The 20,000-nt window shown below is 41.6% G+C and overlaps 1 protein-coding gene across 1 annotated transcript in view; it reads left to right on the top strand.

The window, feature by feature from the left end:
- The window catches only part of LOC308307201 (actin-related protein 3-A-like), a gene marked incomplete at both ends in the record, with an annotated part of 25,931 nt that overhangs the window by 1,109 nt on the left and 4,822 nt on the right, over positions 1-20,000 (top strand). Inside the window, 7 exons of the mRNA XM_080752372.1 lie at positions 167-222; positions 11,873-11,985; positions 16,494-16,604; positions 17,580-17,675; positions 18,179-18,286; positions 18,517-18,660; positions 19,560-19,733. Of these exons, the coding sequence (XP_080608498.1) occupies positions 167-222; positions 11,873-11,985; positions 16,494-16,604; positions 17,580-17,675; positions 18,179-18,286; positions 18,517-18,660; positions 19,560-19,733 (802 nt within the window). The remainder of the gene's footprint in view (positions 1-166; positions 223-11,872; positions 11,986-16,493; positions 16,605-17,579; positions 17,676-18,178; positions 18,287-18,516; positions 18,661-19,559; positions 19,734-20,000) is intronic.

Raw genomic sequence — 20,000 nt, 5'->3', positions numbered from 1 at the left:
GCCGGCTGAATTGATATACATTGGAGACTTGAGTTCAGTAATATATATATATATATTTTTTGTTGCATTCCTAAGACAATAAATGTACCCCCATTGATTCCCGATGGGACCCTCATGCATATGTGAGGGGTGAACTACTCCTTTAACCTGTCACCTTTGACCTCAGGTACACCAAGATCGGCTATGCTGGAAACACAGAACCTCAGTTCATCATGCCTTCATGTAAGTACACTATTATACTAGTATACTATACTACTATACTACACTATGCTGGGAACACAGAACCTCAGTTCATCATGCCTTCATGTAAGTACACTATTATACTAGTATACTATACTACTATACTACACTATGCTGGAAACACAGAACCTCAGTTCATCATGCCTTCATGTAAGTACACTAATATTGCGAACGTAGGTCGCATTTACTACCAAAACCTCCACGGGCTGTCTGTGAGTGAGTGAGTCCGTCACACTTTTGCCCTGCTCATATCTCCACAACCGTTGCCCCCATCCATGCCAAATTTTGCACACACACTCCTTGACTGCCAAACTACAACCTCCAAGGACCCCCGGAGCCCCAGGGACCCCCAGGTCCCTGGGGGACCCCCAGACGTAAAAAATGACCAAATGTGCTCACACGTCACACGTCACACTTTTTCCCTGCTTATATCTCCGCACCCGTTGACCCGATCCATGCCAGATTTTACACACACACTCCTTGCCTGCCAAACTACAACCTCCAAGGACCCCCGGAGCCCCAGGGACCCCCAGGTCCCTGGGGGACCCCCAGATGTAAAAAATGACCAAATGTGCAAAAATGACCAAATGACCACCCCAACGGGGCTGCTCACGGGGAATTCCCGGGGACCACCGACTCCTGGTGCTCCAGAACGGATGCAAAAGTGGTGGCGCCCCCAGTGGAGGACCCCCTGCCACTGCAGCGCACATAAAATGCCGTAACTCGGGCTAGGAGCGTCCGGGAGAGCCGGGGCCGGTACCTATTCGTCCGCCAAGGCAACGCGGAGACCCCACCCCTCATTTCTCACATGACCCTATTCTAGCGCCACCTTCAGGCCGATTTTTAAAACACATTTTTGGACACTGCTCCTACAGTTTTTGCCCTAAAATCACGAATATCACTACACAGCATGTCTACACTCATGTCATCAACATGGATCAGGAAGATTTTGGAAAAAAAAAATGTTGCCCTATTTGTGGAGATAAGCCACCTACGGTCGCTTATCTCCCGATTAGGGAGTCTTACTGGTACTAGTATACTATACTATATATACTAGTATACTATACTTTATATACTAGTATACTATACTATATATACTAGTATACTATACTTTATATACTAGTATAATATACTTTATATACTAGTATAATATACTTTATATACTATTATACTATACTTTATATACTAGTATACTATACTACTATACTACTATACTACACTATGCTGGAAACACAGAACCTCAGTTCATCATGCCTTCATGTAAGTACACTATATACTAATATACGATACAGTATATACTAGAATACTATACTGTATATACTAGTACTGTTCACTATAGACTATACTATCTGTTACTGACCCTATAGCCTCAGTTCATCATGCCTTCATGTAAGTACACTATTATACTAGTATACTATACTGTATATACTAGTATACTATACTACTATACTATACTGTATATACTAGTATACTATAGTGTTTATACTAGTAAGTAAGTAAGTATAAACTATAGCAAGGGTCGTCCTCAGAGTTACTACAGGGGCTCCTCTAAATCTTTGTGTGAGTTTTTAGATTAACCACTTGAACCCTAGCATCCATATTCTGAGAACTTTAGCCAAACATAGCAGATCTACAAGCTCACAACGCCAAGTTTGGTGTAGAGGAGGTAAAAAGCGGAATAAGTACAGAGTGAAAGGTCAAGTTTATGAAGTATTGACGGTTCAAGTGGTTAAATATCTGAACACATAAATTGACATGAATCCAAAATACACTGATGGTTGTGCTGTCAAACGATGAAAGTAGGCCAATATGGAATCCGTGAACAGGTTTCCATAGCAGCAACATGTGATGGAGAAGGACATTACTGACTCAATAAGAGCAATTCATTAAAGATTTGTCAACCTGCAATTTGGCAGCAAGCCTCTTCAAACAAAAGTGTCACAGCAGGGCCTGTACACCAACAACAGACTAATCTATGGTGCTCCTTTAATAAACTCCAATGTCTTGTACACCAACAACAGACTAATCTATGGTGCTCCTTTAATAAACTCCAATGTCTTGTACACCAACAACAGACTAATCTATGGTGCTCCTTTAATAAACTCCAATGTCTTATACACCAACAACAGACTAATCCCTGGTGCTCCTTTAATAAACTCCATTGTCTTGTACACCAACAACAGACTAATCCATGGTGCTCCTTTAATAAACTCCAATGTCTTGTACACCAACAACAGACTAATCTATGGTGCTCCTTTAATAAACTCCAATGTCTTGTACACCAACAACAGACTAATCTATGGTGCTCCTTTAATAAACTCCAATGTCTTGTACACCAACAACAGACTAATCTATGGTGCTCCTTTAATAAACTCCAATGTCGTGTACACCAACAACAGACTAATCTATGGTGCTCCTTTAATAAACTCCATTGTCTTGTACACCAACAACAGACTAATCTATGGTGCTCCTTTAATAAACTCCAATGTCTTGTACACCAACAACAGACTAATCTATGGTGCTCCTTTAATAAACTCCATTGTCTTGTACACCAACAACAGACTAATCTATGGTGCTCCTTTAATAAACTCCAATGTCTTGTACACCAACAACAGACTAATCTATGGTGCGCCTTTAATAAACTCCATTGTCTTGTACACCAACAACAGACTAATCTATGGTGCGCCTTTAATAAACTCCATTGTCTTGTACACCAACAACAGACTAATCTATGGTGCTCCTTTAATAAACTCCATTGTCTTGTACACCAACAACAGACTAATCTATGGTGCTCCTTTAATAAACTCCATTGTCTTGTACACCAACAACAGACTAATCTATGGTGCTCCTTTAATAAACTCCAATGTCTTGTACACCAACAACAGACTAATCTATGGTGCTCCTTTAATAAACTCCATTGTCTTGTACACCAACAACAGACTAATCTATGGTGCTCCTTTAATAAACTCCAATGTCTTATACACCAACAACAGACTAATCTATGGTGCTCCTTTAATAAACTCCATTGTCTTGTACACCAACAACAGACTAATCCATGGTGCTCCTTTAATAAACTCCATTGTCTTGTACACCAACAACAGACTAATCTATGGTGCTCCTTTAATAAACTCCATTGTCTTGTACACCAACAACAGACTAATCTATGGTGCTCCTTTAATAAACTCCAATGTCTTGTACACCAACAACAGACTAATCTATGGTGCTCCTTTAATAAACTCCAATGTCTTGTACACCAACAACAGACTAATCTATGGTGCTCCTTTAATAAACTCCATTGTCTTGTACACCAACAACAGACTAATCTATGGTGCTCCTTTAATAAACTCCAATGTCTTGTACACCAACAACAGACTAATCTATGGTGCTCCTTTAATAAACTCCAATGTCTTGTACACCAACAACAGACTAATCTATGGTGCTCCTTTAATAAACTCCAATGTCTTGTACACCAACAACAGACTAATCTATGGTGCTCCTTTAATAAACTCCATTGTCTTGTACACCAACAACAGACTAATCTATGGTGCTCCTTTAATAAACTCCAATGTCTTGTACACCAACAACAGACTAATCTATGGTGCTCCTTTAATAAACTCCAATGTCTTGTACACCAACAACAGACTAATCTATGGTGCTCCTTTAATAAACTCCAATGTCTTGTACACCAACAACAGACTAATCCATGGTGCTCCTTTAATAAACTCCAATGTCTTGTACACCAACAACAGACTAATCTATGGTGCTCCTTTAATAAACTCCAATGTCTTGTACACCAACAACAGACTAATCTATGGTGCTCCTTTAATAAACTCCAATGTCTTGTACACCAACAACAGACTAATCCATGGTGCTCCTTTAATAAACTCCAATGTCTTGTACACCAACAACAGACTAATCTATGGTGCGCCTTTAATAAACTCCAATGTCTTATACACCAACAACAGACTAATCTATGGTGCTCCTTTAATAAACTCCAATGTCTTGTACACCAACAACAGACTAATCTATGGTGCTCCTTTAATAAACTCCATTGTCTTGTACACCAACAACAGACTAATCCCTGGTGCTCCTTTAATAAACTCCAATGTCTTGTACACCAACAACAGACTAATCTATGGTGCTCCTTTAATAAACTCCAATGTCTTGTACACCAACAACAGACTAATCTATGGTGCTCCTTTAATAAACTCCAATGTCTTGTACACCAACAACAGACTAATCTATGGTGCTCCTTTAATAAACTCCAATGTCTTGTACACCAACAACAGACTAATCCCTGTTGCTCCTTTAATAAACTCCAATGTCTTGTACACCAACAACAGACTAATCTATGGTGCTCCTTTAATAAACTCCAATGTCTTGTACACCAACAACAGACTAATCCCTGTTGCTCCTTTAATAAACTCCATTGTCTTGTACACCAACAACAGACTAATCTATGGTGCTCCTTTAATAAACTCCATTGTCTTGTACACCAACAACAGACTAATCTATGGTGCTCCTTTAATAAACTCCATTGTCTTGTACACCAACAACAGACTAATCTATGGTGCTCCTTTAATAAACTCCAATGTCTTGTACACCAACAACAGACTAATCTATGGTGCTCCTTTAATAAACTCCATTGTCTTGTACACCAACAACAGACTAATCCCTGTTGCTCCTTTAATAAACTCCATTGTCTTGTACACCAACAACAGACTAATCCATGGTGCTCCTTTAATAAACTCCAATGTCTTGTACACCAACAACAGACTAATCCATGGTGCTCCTTTAATAAACTCCAATGTCTTGTACACCAACAACAGACTAATCTATGGTGCATACTCCATCTTGTACACCAACAACAGACTAATCCATGGTGCTCCTTTAATAAACTCCAATGTCTTGTACACCAACAACAGACTAATCCCTGGCGCAAGAGGGAACAGACGTGTGTATGTGCAGGTCTAATGTAATGTTTATGTGTGTAATGAAATGTGTTACAGGTATATCAGTCAGAGAACAGGCCAGTATAGGAGCTCGTTTAATAGATAGATAGATAGATAGATAGATAGATAGATAGATACCTTATCCCAAGGGGGAAATTCAGTTGTCCAGTAGAAGCACAGCAGTATACAGTTATTTACAAAGTTACAGAGACGTAAGAAAAGATAGATAAGAGGGGGGGGGGGGGGGGAGAACAAAAAACAAAGACAAGAGCAGTACAGTACCAATAAAGAGAAGGTGCATCAATAGAGGGGGCGAATAATATATAAGTATATATATACATAAAGTGTCTTGCAAAAGAGACCATAGCAGTCAATGCTAGTTAGTGCAAACAAGTATCTCACTATCATTGTTAAATAAAGCAAAAATACGCAGAAACTACCAACACAACCTAATAGTGCAATGTCAAAAATCAGTGCGAAAAAAGAAGAAACTAGGAAGCGTGTCACCGCAAGACGCACATGAGCACTCATCCTGGACGGTCCTTAGAGGTCAATGTCAATACAGCAATAGTTCCTTAGAGGTCAAAGTCAATACAGCAATGGTTCCGTCAGTCTAAGTTAGGAAGGGAGACCTTTTCAAGCGTCCGTTATGTGTCTCGTTGTACAGTTTAAGGGCAGCCGGTACAAAAGATTTTCCTAATCTCTCACATCTCCGTCCTGGGTAGGTAAAGCGGTCGTTTCCTCTCTTACTCCAGTAACTGGTGATCTCTAGATGGAGGGGGTGGGAGGAGTTCTCCAAGATGGAATCTAGCTTCCTCGCTGTGCGCACCCTGGTTACTTCCTCCACCCCCTGCAGAGAGGACCCAACGACAGAGCCTGCTTTCTTCACCAGTCTGTTTAGCATGTTATACCAAAAAAGAGGACACTTGCCATGACAGACTGATAGAACATCTGTAGCATCCTATTGCACACCCCAAACGATCTCAGTCTTCTCAGGAGGAACAGCCTGCTTTTCCCCTTGCTGTGAATCGCCTGCGCGTTGTCCGACCAGTCCAGTGAACTATTCAGGTGTACTCCGAGGAATTTCCACGAGCTCAACCACCTCACCGTTAATGGTGCTTGGCACCGGGGGGACTCTCTTGGAGGTGCGGAAGTCCACCACCATCTCCTTGGTCTTGCTTGCGTTGAGCCTGAGATGGTTAGCCTCGCTCCACTGCACAAAGTCCCTAACCACACCATCGTGCTCAGCCGTGTTGTCACCCGAGATCTTGCTGACCACCACGGTATCATCTGAGAACTTCTGCAGATGACAGGTCTTGGAATTGAAGCGGAAGTCCGATGTATAGAGAGTGAACAGGAAGGTTGAGAGCACAGTTCCTTGAGGGGCCCCCGTGTTGCTCACCAGCACATCAGACCGACAGCTCTGCAGTCTCACAGACTGTGGTCTTTCTGAAAGGTAGTCTGTGATCCATGCCACAAAGCCCTTGTCCACCCCCATCAGCGTAAGCTTCTCCGCAAGCAGAGACGGTTGGATAGTGTTGAAAGCACTGGAGGAGTCAAAAAACATAATTCTGACTGTGCTGCCCAGATCTTCCAGACTAGAAGGTCGGCCGGCTATGCCGGCCTCCCCTCTAGGTCGTCGCGTTGCGTCTATAGGAGTAAATATTCGTCGAAAACAAATCCCTGAGGTACAGGGTGGCCACGATCTGATGGTGAGAAAAAAATGTTTTTTGAGAAAAAAATGTTTTTTGAGAAAAAAAAAGTTTTTTGAGAAAAAGTTTGAGAAAATTTTTTTTTGAGAAAAAAAATTTTTTTGAGAAAAGAGAAAAAAGAATTTGAGAAAAAAACATTTTTGAGAAAAAAATTTTTTTTCAAAAAAAAATGTAGAGAAAAAAAAGAATTTGAGAAAAAAAAATTGAGAAAAAAAAATGTTTTGAGAAAAATGAAATTTGAGAAAAAAAAATTTGGAGAAAAAAAAATTTTGAGAAAATTTTTTTTTTCTCAAAAAAAAGAATTTTAGAGAAAAAAACATTTTTGAGAAAAAAAAATGTTTTTAAGAAAAAAAAATTGGAAAAAAATAATAATAATAATAAATAAAACGTATTGGTGATGCGATGACGTGGTGTATACGGATGTTACTGCGATTGAGGTGAAAGAGAAAAGTGGAAAGTTGTGAGCTAACTATTAGCTATTTTTGTGTGTGTGTGTGTGTGTGTGTGTGTGTGTGTGTGTGTGTGTGTGTGTGTGTGTGTGTGTGTGTGTTCTGGCTACGCCCCCCTCGGTTGAAATTGGATCCGCCGGTCCCATAGCTGGGAATACGAGCCAATGGACGGCGGTCACCATGGCAACGGGGGGCCAATGATAGAGTTATGGGCAGTTTTATTCCCTACGCTCTACCGACATCTGCTCTAGCTATGAGTTGAAGTGGAGGCGAAATGGGCGTGTATGGGCTTGGAAGTGGGATGCGGCTCTAAGAAAAATGTAATAGTAGATGGGTGAGAGCCTTATGGAGCATGTAGGTGATGGCGTCATCAACCCCAATATCAGCCTGGTAGGCAAACTGAAGGGGGTCCAGGTGATCACTGACCGCCGGTCTCAGTAGGTTCAGAACCAGCCGTTTGAAGACCTTCATGACCTGTGATGTCAGGGCGACTGGTCTGTAATCATTGAGGACCGAGGGACGGGTCTTCTTAGGCACCGGGACAATGCAGGAGGACTTCCACAGCTGTGGTACCTTCCCCGTCCTCAGGGAGAGGTTGAAGAGATGCGTAAGGGGGACAGTTTCGAAACGGGTCACCATCCGAAATGAATGCGGGTAAATTTATTGTTATCACATTTTTGTCTTAGGAATGTGACAAAAAACAAAAAATATTATTGAACTCTACTCTCCATGGCATGAGTAATCAATAGAAAAAAAGTCATTTTGGGGGTGAACTACTCCTTTAAGCACCTTAGAGTTGATGTTATCAGGTTGATGTTATACACACACTACTCCATCAGATCCCAATCCTCCACCATGCCATGTCTTATAGGCCACTGTTCACATAAACACCCATTATACAATATACACACATAATGTAACACACTGTTCACATAAACACCCATTATAATATACTAGAAGCTGGGCCGCCCGAGGCCCAGCGTCTAGTCGGCGACCTGGCCAACTCGGAACAATGTAAATAGGGAATGAATGCCCCGCCCTTTGATGCAAACCCCATTATACCTGTTTTCATAGGACCCGTTTTGACCATCTGTCTGCCTGTGTCCATTTATGCCCATATATGGAGATATCTGTATCTGTCTGTCTGTCTGTCGGCGTCCATTTTATGTCCATATATGGAGATCACTGCAGTTATAGTTCTGGGTCCATTTTATGCCCATATATGGAGATATCTGTCTATCTGCGTCCATTTTATGCCCATATATGGAGTATCTGTCTGTGCCTCCAACTGTGTTGCAGACACAGTGCCGGTTCCCCCTTTAATGCAAACCTCATTATACCTGTTGTCATAGGACCCGTTTTGAACATCTGTTTGCCTGTGTCCATTTATGCCCATATATGGAGATATCTGTATCTGTCTGTCTGCGTCCATTTTATGCCCATATATGGAGATCTTTGACCATCTGTTTGCCTCTGTCCATTTATGTCCATATATGGAGATATCTGTATCTGTCTGTCTGCAATCCATTTTATGCCCATATATGGGGGCATTCATTTTATGCCCATATATGGAGAACGCGCGTGCCCGTGGGACGAACGGTTCTCGAGATACGCGGATTACATACATACATACACACTCACAGAGATTTTTTGTTGACTCATGTGGCGTACGTGATGTCAGAGCCTTTTATGAAGTGATGTCACAATGAGTCAGAGCTTTCGCCGATTTCCTCCGGAACAGCCTGATGTCAACAATCAACCCCGCATAAGGAGATTCCGAACGTTTCGCGCCGGTTCGGGAAAACCGCGCGTCGGGTCGGGTCGAGACCCGGCACTGCACTCCGTGCCGCGGCGGGGAACGCGCGTGCCGAATCTGAAGCCGGTGGGACGAACGGTTCTCGAGATACGCGGATTACAGACACACAGACAGACAGACACGCAGAGACTTCTCGCATTTATAGATAGATACACACATAATACAACACACTGTTCACATAGACACCCATTATATATATACACACATAATACAACACACTGTTCACATAGACATCCATTATAATTAGTGTTGCCCGATCCCGATCACGTGATCGGATCGGCCGCCGATATGGCCGTTTTTATAAGATCGGAGATCGGGGAAAAAAAATCGAGAAAAAAAAAAGTTTTTTTTTTTTTTTTTTTTTTAATATTTTCTGGGAGTACTGAAAGTTACAGGTAAGGTGAATGCGATATGAAATGTAAGCTTACCATAATCACAGTAATCCTTAATCATTTTCAATCATATTCAAGGGCTTTTGGAGAAATGAGACAGAGCACTGCAGAGGGAAGGTGATTGTGTCAGACTCTGTGTACAGCTGGCAGCTGATGCCAATAAGTAGTAATTGGCCCCTTGCTAATGGATCAAAGGAAGGCAATTATGTCTCTCTGCACTGTCAACTAGCTCAGTGGTTCTCAACCTGTGGGTCGGGACCCCCAGGGGGGTCCTCAAATTATTTTGGGGGGGTCCCCAGATGATTAACTTAATGTGCAACATTGTTTTCTCTCTCAACAGTAAACAAATCAACATAAAGTTTAAGTGTATAGAGGGTATCTGCACATTTCGAAAGTGAAAAATTAAGGACTTTTTAATACCTCTAAAATGACAAATTAAACATTGGCCAAATTGTCAAATATTAAAGCCAGAAATTGTGAAAATAGCCGATCTACATGCTCACAACTCCTCGCGTTGCGAGGCGTTGTGAGCATGTAGATCTGCTATTTTCACAATAGAACCGTGTTATACAAAATATACTTCCTCAACTCTTCAGGGTCGGGGGTCCCCAGTTAAAATATGATTATTTTGGGGGTCACGGCCTGAAAAGGTTGAGAACCAAGTGATAGAATGAATAGAATTTTTTTTTTCTTCTTAATGCCTTGCCAAAAGATCGGATCGGGAAAGATCGGGATCGAATCGGAAGCAATAATATTTGATCGGTATCGGATCGGGAGCAAAAAAATCCTGATCGGGGCATCCCTAATTATAATATATACACACATAATACAACACACTGTTTCCTCCCAATCTTCCACCATGCCGTGTCTTATATAGTTAGGGAAGGTTAGCCTCATGCTAGACCAATCTGGGAACTATAAATCTAGCTAAAAAAAGATTTGAGAAAAAAAAAAATTGAGTAAAAAAAATTGAGAAAAAAAAATGTTTTGAGAAAAAAAAATTGAGAAAAAAACAATTCTCAAAAAAACAATTCTCAAAAAAAAAATTTTTTGAGGAAAAAAAGATTTTTGAGAAAAAAAGGTTTTTGAGGAAAAAAAATTCTCAAAAAAAAGATTTTAGAGAAAAAAAAAAAATTCTCAAAAAAAAGAATTTTAGAGAAAAAAAATTTTTTGAGAAAAAAAAATGTTTGAGAAAAAAAATTTGGAAAAAAAATAAAATAATAATAATAAATAAAACGTATTGGTGATGCGATGACGTGGTGTATACGGATGTTACTGCGATTGAGGTGAAAGAGAAAAGTGGAAAGTTGTGAGCTAACTATTAGCTATTTGTGTGTGTGTGTGTGTGTGTGTGTGTGTGTGTGTGTGTGTGTGTGTGTGTGTGTGTGTGTGTGTGTGTGTGTGTGTGTGTGTGTTCTGGCTACGCCCCCCTCGGTTGAAATTGGATCCGCCGGTCCCATAGCTGGGAATACGAGCCAATGGACGGCGGTCACCATGGCAACGGGGGGCCAATGATAGAGTTATGGGCGGTTTTATTCCCTACGCTCTACCGACATCTGCTCTAGCTATGAGTTGAAGTGGAGGCGAAATGGGCGTGTATGGGCTTGGAAGTGGGATGCGGCTCTAAGAAAAATGTAATAGTAGATGGGTGAGAGCCTTATGGAGCATGTAGGTGATGGCGTCATCAACCCCAATATCAGCCTGGTAGGCAAACTGAAGGGGGTCCAGGTGATCACTGACCGCCGGTCTCAGTAGGTTCAGAACCAGCCGTTTGAAGACCTTCATGACCTGTGATGTCAGGGCGACTGGTCTGTAATCATTGAGGACCGAGGGACGGGTCTTCTTAGGCACCGGGACAATGCAGGAGGACTTCCACAGCTGTGGTACCTTCCCCGTCCTCAGGGAGAGGTTGAAGAGATGCGTAAGGGGGACAGTTTCGAAACGGGTCACCAACCGAAATGAATGCGGGTAAATTTATTGTTATCACATTTTTGTCTTAGGAATGTGACATTCCTAAGAATGTAAAGGATGGTGCAGGGGAAGAAAGAGGGCGGCAACCGAGGTCACCGTTTGACCCAGCCGCTGAAAGGAGTGTGTAGTGTGTGTATATATAATGTAATGTTTATGTACAGTGTAACATCATGTGTTACAGGTATATCAGTCAGAGAACAGGCCAGTGTGTATGTGCAGGTAATGTAATGTTTATGTGTATGTGTGTACAGGTATATCAGTCAGAGAACAGGCCAGTGTAGGAGTACGGTCAGTAAAAGGAGTGTGTATGTGCAGGTAATGTAATGTTTATGTGTTACAGGTATATCAGTCAGAGAACAGGCCAGTATAGGAGTACGGTCAGTAAAAGGAGTCGATGATCTGGACTTTTATATCGGAGACGAAGCAGTGGACAAACCTAACTATGCTACCAAGGTACTGTGTGTGTGTGTGTGTGTGTGTGTGTGTGTGTGTGTGTGTGTGTGTGTGTGTGTGTGTGTGTGTGTGTGTATAGTGTGTTGTATTGTGTGTATATTGTACAATGGGTGTGTATGTGTACAGTGTGTGTTATATATTGTGTATATTGTATAATGGGTGTTTGTGTGAGCAGTGGCCTATTAGTTAGGGAAGGTTAGCCTATTGCTACATCAATCTGGAAACTAAACTATTATAAACTATTGTCAGACCAATCTGGGAACTAAATCTAAATCACTAGCTTTATTCATGAATGTGTTCATAAAGGTGTCTACTATCACCTCTGAACTTTGTCAAACCCAACTCCCTTGACACACTTTGTGGGAGCCAATCAAAGTTATTTGGTATCCCGAGGGCCTGGGATTAAAGGGGGAAAATAAGAAAAATGGCCAATATGAACGTATGAGGTGTGTAATTTGGGTATTGTTGGGCTGCTCCATCCATTCCAACCATCAGTTATCAGTAAAAATGACTGCTTGGCCATAAAAAAGGCCTAATTGGCTAAGGCTTAGCCAATCATGTCATTGAGTTCACCTGTGTCCTGTTAGTCCCTATGTTTTAAACCCTGTGTTTCATGACACACAGGATAACATGATACAATCTGACAAGGAACACTCCTTGTCAGATTGTATCATGTTATCCTGTGTGTCATGATGTGTGCTTACCGGCCTGATCTGCAATAGTTTCATGAATTCAAACCCTACTCCCACCTTTTGGTTTATTGCCAATATTATATGTCTCATGGACACACAAAAGTAGGTGTGGCCTATTTTATGGCCAAGGAGTCATTTTTACTGATAACTAATGGTTGGAATGGATTCAGCAGCCCAACAATACCCAAATTACACACCTCATACGTTCATATTGGCCATTTTTCCCCCTTTAATCCCAGGCCCTCGGGATACCCAATAACTTTGATTGGCTCCCACAACGTGTGTCAAGGGAGTTGGGTTTGACAAAGTTCAGAGGTGATAGTAGACACCTTTATGAACACATTTGTGAAGAAAGCTAGATTTATAGTTCCCAGATTGGTCTAGCATGAGGCTAACCTTCCCTAACTATATAAGACACGGCATGGTGGAAGATTGGGAGGAAACAGTGTGTTGTATTATGTGTGTATATATCATAATGGATGTCTATGTGAACAGTGTGTTGTATTATGTGTGTATATATATAATGGGTGTCTATGTGAACAGTGTGTTGTAGTATGTGTGTATATATTATAATGGGTGTTTATGTGAACAGTGTGTTACATTATGTGTGTATATTGTATAATGGGTGTTTATGTGAACAGTGGCCTATAAGACATGGCATGGTGGAGGATTGGGATCTGATGGAGTAGTGTGTGTTATATATTGTGTATATATTATAATGAGTGTTTATGTGAACAGTGGCCTATAAGACATGGCATGGTGGAGGATTGGGATCTGATGGAGTAGTGTGTGTTATATATTGTGTATATATTATAACTAGAAAAGAAAATTTCTAAGACATTTTAAGTGTGCCTGCAGCTCTAGCTAAGTCTGTGCAACCTTGTGTAGCGGTTGGTGTTAGTGTTTAGTTTTGAGAGGGTCGTTCCCCCTGAAAAACACGTTTTGGCATGAAACGGTTACGTTTTGCGCGTTTGTGGTGCCCCCTATGGGTCGAAGTGGAAATGCTTTTGGCTATATGTTCAGTATAGCGCCCCCCACTTGTGGTTAAAATTTGGTGTTGACTGGATGTTTCGTTTGTGATTTATGGCTACTTCTTACAAAACGGGCTCCTCCCGCTAACTTTGGAACCCTGTTACGGAAGAACGGTATGGACTATCAAAATATCGTTTAAATATGTTTATCGCATGAGTCCATAGATCGTGTGTATCGATTTTTGTGACATTTGGAGAAAATATGTAGGAAAAGGAGCAAAAAGTGTGTTTTGAAGAAAATTCAAAATGGCGGAAAATCTATCCTGACGCAAATGGGCGTGGCCTATATGAGGAGATGCGTCATGACGCAAGGAATCCAGGGAAAAAGGAATTTTAATTTTCCGACCCACGGTTCAAGAGTTACAGGCCGAAAGGTAAAGTGGACTGTTATAGCGCCACCATGAAGCCAACTGACGAAATTATTTTTTATTTAATCCTTGATATCATTATAAATCTCCTCTCCAAGTTTTGAAACTGTAGCCCCTATGGTTTGCGAGAAAAAAAATATTGAATGTGAGTTTTTGCGATTCCCATTATAAGTCAATGGGTAAAATTAATTCACTAATAAATTAATATCAATTAAACGATACAACTTTTCTCTTAGAAAAGTAATAGCACCCCATTCCCGGCCGAGCCGCACGTTTTGATGTATATATTGCGGCGGTGGTGTAAATCGTGCGGCAGTTATTACGTGCCGAAATTTGCAAGGAACTTAATTACTTAAGTATGGCGGATTACAATAAGTGTTTTGCCATTGCATGGCAGGCACACTTAACTAGAAAAGAAAATTTCTAAGAAATTTTAAGTGTGCCTGCAGCTCGCTAAGTCTGTGCAACCTTGTGTAGCGGTTGGTGTTAGCATTAGCGTTACATTTTTTAACATTAGCATTTTTTGCATAAGCTTTAACATTATGGTTCTTCATATGACACCACCCACATGTCTGTACGACAAACAGATCACGAGATAAAGGGTCACTTCCTGTTTGGTGAGGCGCACTTCCTGTTTGGCGAAATAGGCCCCAATTAAGGTTAATGACTCTTAATCAAGTCATTTGATGACACCCACGCGTCTGTACGACAAACAATTCATGAGATATAGGGTGACTTCCTGTTTGGTGAGGGGCACTTCCTGTTTGGCAAAATAGGCCCCAATTAAGGTTAAGGACTCTTAATCAAGTCATTTCACACCACCCACGCGTCTGCACGACAAACGGTTCACGAGATAAAGGGTCACTTCCTGTTTGGTAAGGGGCACTTCCTGTTTGGCGAAATAGGCCCAAATTAAGGTTAAGGACTCTAAAGCCTGTATCAGAGTCGGGTCCGCGGTGGACGGCTATCCACCGCGGTGTAGTGCCGTGTAGTCTTTTTGCGTCATAAAACTACAACGTTAACGCTCAAAAAGACTACACAGCACTACACCACGGTGGATAGCCGTCCACCGCGGACCCGACTCTGATACAGGCTTTATTCTTGTCATTTGACGCAACCCGCGCATCTGTACGACAAATGGTTCACGAGATCAAGGGTCACTTCCTGTTTGGTGAGGGGCACTTCCTGTTTGGCGAAATAGGCCCCAATTAAGGTTAAGGACTCTTAATCAAGTCATTTGATGCCATCTACGCGTCTGTACGACAAACGGTTCACGAGGTAAAGGGTCACTTCCTGTTTGGTGAGGGGCACTTCCTGTTTGGCAAAATAGGCCCCAATTAAGGTCATGGACGATTAATGAATTAAAGCTGCAAGCAGCGATGACCGGGCCCTCGCAGCTCTACCCACGTCACAAGGCCAGCAGCCAATCAGAAACCAAACAGGAAGTCAGCCATTTCGACTAATTAGTGGCGTTTTGGCACATTTTTGGCCGTTATCACGGGTCGCACTTTAACGACAGTTTTTTGAGAAAAAATTGTTTTGTGAGAAAAAAAAAGTTTTTTGAGAAAAAAAAATGTTTTGAGGAAAAAAAACTGAGAAAAAAAACATTTTTGAGAAAAAAAACATTTTGAGAAAAAAAGAATTTTGAGAAAAAAAAATTTTTTGAGAAAAAAATTTTTTTTGAGAAAAAAAATTTTTTGAGAGAAAAAAAAAATTTTGAGAGAAAAAAAGTTTTTTGAGAAAAAAAATTTTTGAGAGAAAAAAAAATGTTGGAGAAAAAAAATTTTTTTTGAGAAAAAAAGTTTTTTTGAGAAAAAAAAATGTATGACACCAGCCGCGAGTCTGTACGACAAACGGTTCATGAGTTATAGAGGCACTTCCTGTTTGATGAAGGGCACTTCCTGTTTGGCGAAGGAAGCGTCAATTAAGGTTAAGGACTCTTAATCAAGTCATTTGATACCAGCCACAACTCTTTTTTTTTTTCTCTTTTACTACGATAAACGGTTCATGAGATGTAGAGGCACTTCCTGTTTGGCAAAGGGCACTTCCTGTTATAGAGGTACATCCTGTTGATGTATATATTGCGGGGGTGGCGTAAATCGTGCGGCAGTTATTACGTGCCGAAATTTGCAAGAACATTACCGACCGACAGACCGACCGACTTAAGTACGGCGGATTACAATAAGTGTTTTGCCATTGCATTGCATGGCAGGCACACTTAATGAGTGTTTATGTGAACAGTGGCCTATAAGACACGGCATGGTGGAGGATTGGGATCAGTGTGTGTTATATATTGTGTATATATTATAATGAGTGTCTATGTGAACAGTGGCCTATAAGACACGGCATGGTGGAGGATTGGGATCAGTGTGTGTTATATATTGTGTATATATTATAATGAGTGTTTATGTGAACAGTGGCCTATAAGACACGGCATGGTGGAGGATTGGGATCTGATGGAGAAGTTCATGGAACAAATCATCTTTAAGTATCTGAGGGCGGAGCCAGAGGACCACAACTTCCTGATGGTACCACTTCCTGTTAGCGTATAGGCTAACAGAAGCACAAACCACTTCCTGTTAGCTTAGCATAGTCCGCGTAGCCAGACAACTATTCCATAATCTCCCAATGCTATATAGAGTGGAACGGCAGCTCCCGAACGGCGAGTATCGGAAGTAGCCACTGCTGCACGGAACTGTAGTCCCATTGGAAACATAACAGAAACACACTAGCACAGACAGTCATTATAATGAACTGTAGTCCCATTGGAAACATAACAGAAACACACTAGCACAGACAGTCATTATAATGAACTGTAGTCCCATTGGAAACATAACAGAAACACACGAGCACAGACAGAGTCATTATAATGAACTGTAGTCCCATTGGAAACATAACAGAAACACACTAGCACAGAGAGTCATTATAATGAACTGTAGTCCCATTGGAAACATAACAGAAACACACTAGCACAGACAGTCATTATAATGAACTGTAGTCCCATTGGAAACACAACAGAAGCACACTAGCACAGACAGTCATTATAATGAACTGTAGTCCCATTGGAAACATGACAGAAGCACACTAGCACAGACAGAGTCATTCTAATGAACTGTAGTCCCATTGGAAACATAACAGAAACACACTAGCACAGAGTCATTATAATGAACTGTATCATGGAGGTAACACCAACAACACCAGAGAAAGACAAAATAATGCCCCAAAAAATAATGAAAGAAGACATAACGCTTCCAAGGGAGCGTCACATCCGCTTTATCTTGCACTCATCGTTTGTATTTCCGTGCCCCAGACTGTTGACGGGAGCATTTGCAAATCGCGGAGGCAACAGTCTGGCCACGCGAGACTAAGCATAGGCTAACAGAAGCACAAACCACTTCCTGTTATGATGATGATGATGATAATAATATTGTGGGTATATTAATGTGTGTGTGTGTGTGTGTGTGTGTGTGTGTGTGTGTGTGTGTGTGTGTGTGTGTGTGTAGACAGAGCCACCTCTGAACACACCAGAGAACAGAGAATATTTGGCAGAAATCATGTTTGAAACTTTCAACGTCCCTGGACTGTATATCGCTGTTCAGGTAACTATTATATTATATTATATTATGTTGTATTATATTATATTATATTATATTATATTATATTATATTATATTATATTATATTATATTATATTATATTATTCAGTCTGTCTTTCTCTCTCTGTGTATTGACAAAATGACTAAGGTAATCAAAGAAATCAACCAACAAACTCGTTTTCACAGAGGATCGCCCCACTTGTTGGAAAAAAATACATTACAATTTTCAATTTAGGCATTTAGCAGACACTTTTAATCCAAAGCGACTTACAATAAGCAGGTAATACATCAATATAATAAGCAAGATAATATGTCAGTACATCAACAACACAACAAATCTCTCTCTCTCTCTCTCTCTCTCTCTCTCTCTCTCTCTCTCTCTCTCTCTCTCTCTCTGTGTATTGTCTATGTCTCTCTCTCTCTCTCTCTCTCTCTCTCTCTCTCTCTCTCTCTCTCTCTCTCTCTCTCTCTCTCTCTCTGTGTGTATTGTCTATGTCTCTCTCTCAGGCGGTGTTAGCGCTAGCAGCATCTTGGACATCTCGCCAGGTTGGAGACAGAACCCTGACCGGAATCGTCATCGACAGCGGAGACGGAGTCACTCACGCCATACCTGTAGTAAGACACACACGCACGCACGCACGCACGCACGCACGCACGCACGCACGCACGCACGCACGCACGCACGCACGCACACACACACACACACACACACATACACTTGATGAATTCATACTCATGACCGCAATGGAAACAGGAATTGTTATGTTATCCTTTTAGCATCAATGTATACATGACTGGACCTGTTAATCCATCAATCTGATTGGCTGACGTGTGTGTGTTTCCAGGCAGAAGGCTATGTGATTGGTAGTTGTATCAAACACATTCCCATCGCTGGGAGGGACATCACCTACTTCATCCAACAGCTGCTGAGAGAGAGAGAGGTGGGGATCCCCCCCGACCAATCAATGGACACCGCCAAGACAGTGAAGGTACGAACCGACCAATCACTGCACACCGCCAAGACAGTGAAGGTACGAACCGACCAATGACTGGACACCGCCAAGACAGTGAAGGTACGAACCGACCAATGACTGGAGTGGAACCGAACATAGGAACCGAACATAGGAACCGAACATAGGAACCGAACATAGGAGATCTACAAGCCCACAGGCTTGTAGATGTTCTATGTTCAGTTCACGTCGTTTGGGACACGATCTGCAGGTTTCCATACTAAATGCAATCTATGGTCGCAACAAACACAATGCATAAATGACAGAACCCACAACCCTAACACTAACCAGAACCCACAACTCACTGACAACATGAAACACAAGGAGGCCACCAGTCATAATATCAATGCATGGAACTGAGATGGAGCTTGTTTGTTCAGAAACCCTATACTTGTGTGGACAAATGTCCTGGAAGCACCAGGACATTTACCGTGGTCTGATGGTAAAAGGATTAGTCAATCAATCAATCAATAAGTGTCCCCTAGTGCAGTAATCCTGGTCTCTATACTGCCTCCCCCTGGTCCAATTTAAAAATCACACCCGTGTGAACTGAGCGGTGGTTCCCCCCCCCCCCCCCCCCCCCCCCCCCCGTGTGTGTGTGTGTGTGTGTGTGTGTGTGTGTGTGGCCTGGACAACAGCGCCCCTCCCTTAACATGTGTGGTCAGAAAAGGTACTACACAGGCTTGAGGCTACATACAGACCCACCCACATACAAACAAACTAACTAACAAACAAACATACCTACACACACGGCCACGCTATGGAGACGGTGTGACCACCGCTCAAAATCTTGTACATGTGCGTGTGTGTGTGTGTGTGTGTGTGTGTGTGTGTGTGTGTGTGTGTGTGTGTGTGTGTGTGTGTGTGTGTGTGTGTAGGAGAGGTTCTGCTACATCTGTCCAGACCTGGTGAAGGAGTTCTGGAAGTACGACTCAGAACCCAACAAATGGATCAAACAGTTCAGAGGAAGCAACGCTGTGACGCAGAACAGCTTCTGCATCGATGTGGGCTACGAGAGGTTCCTGGGACCCGAGATATTCTTTCACCCTGAGGTTATTATTAACATCATTAATAACATAATTATTAACATCATTTATTAATTAATCTCTTCAGCATCGATGTGGGCTACGAGAGGTTCCTGGGACCAGAGATATTCTTCCATCCTGAGGTTATTATTTATATCATTAATTATATCATTAAAGTCTTGTCATCAACATGGATCTGTCCTATTTCTCATATATATTCCCATATATGATTTAGTGTATTTTGATGTAACTTTGTGTGCCTCTGTTTAATCTCACTGGGTGGACTGGCCGGGC

The sequence above is a fragment of the Nannobrachium achirus genome, assembly GCF_963921795.1.
Source record: "Nannobrachium achirus genome assembly, chromosome: 21".
Taxonomy (NCBI): domain Eukaryota; kingdom Metazoa; phylum Chordata; class Actinopteri; order Myctophiformes; family Myctophidae; genus Nannobrachium; species Nannobrachium achirus.
Note: the sequence above shows the minus strand (reverse complement) of the source record. Positions and strands in the feature narration are given on the sequence as shown.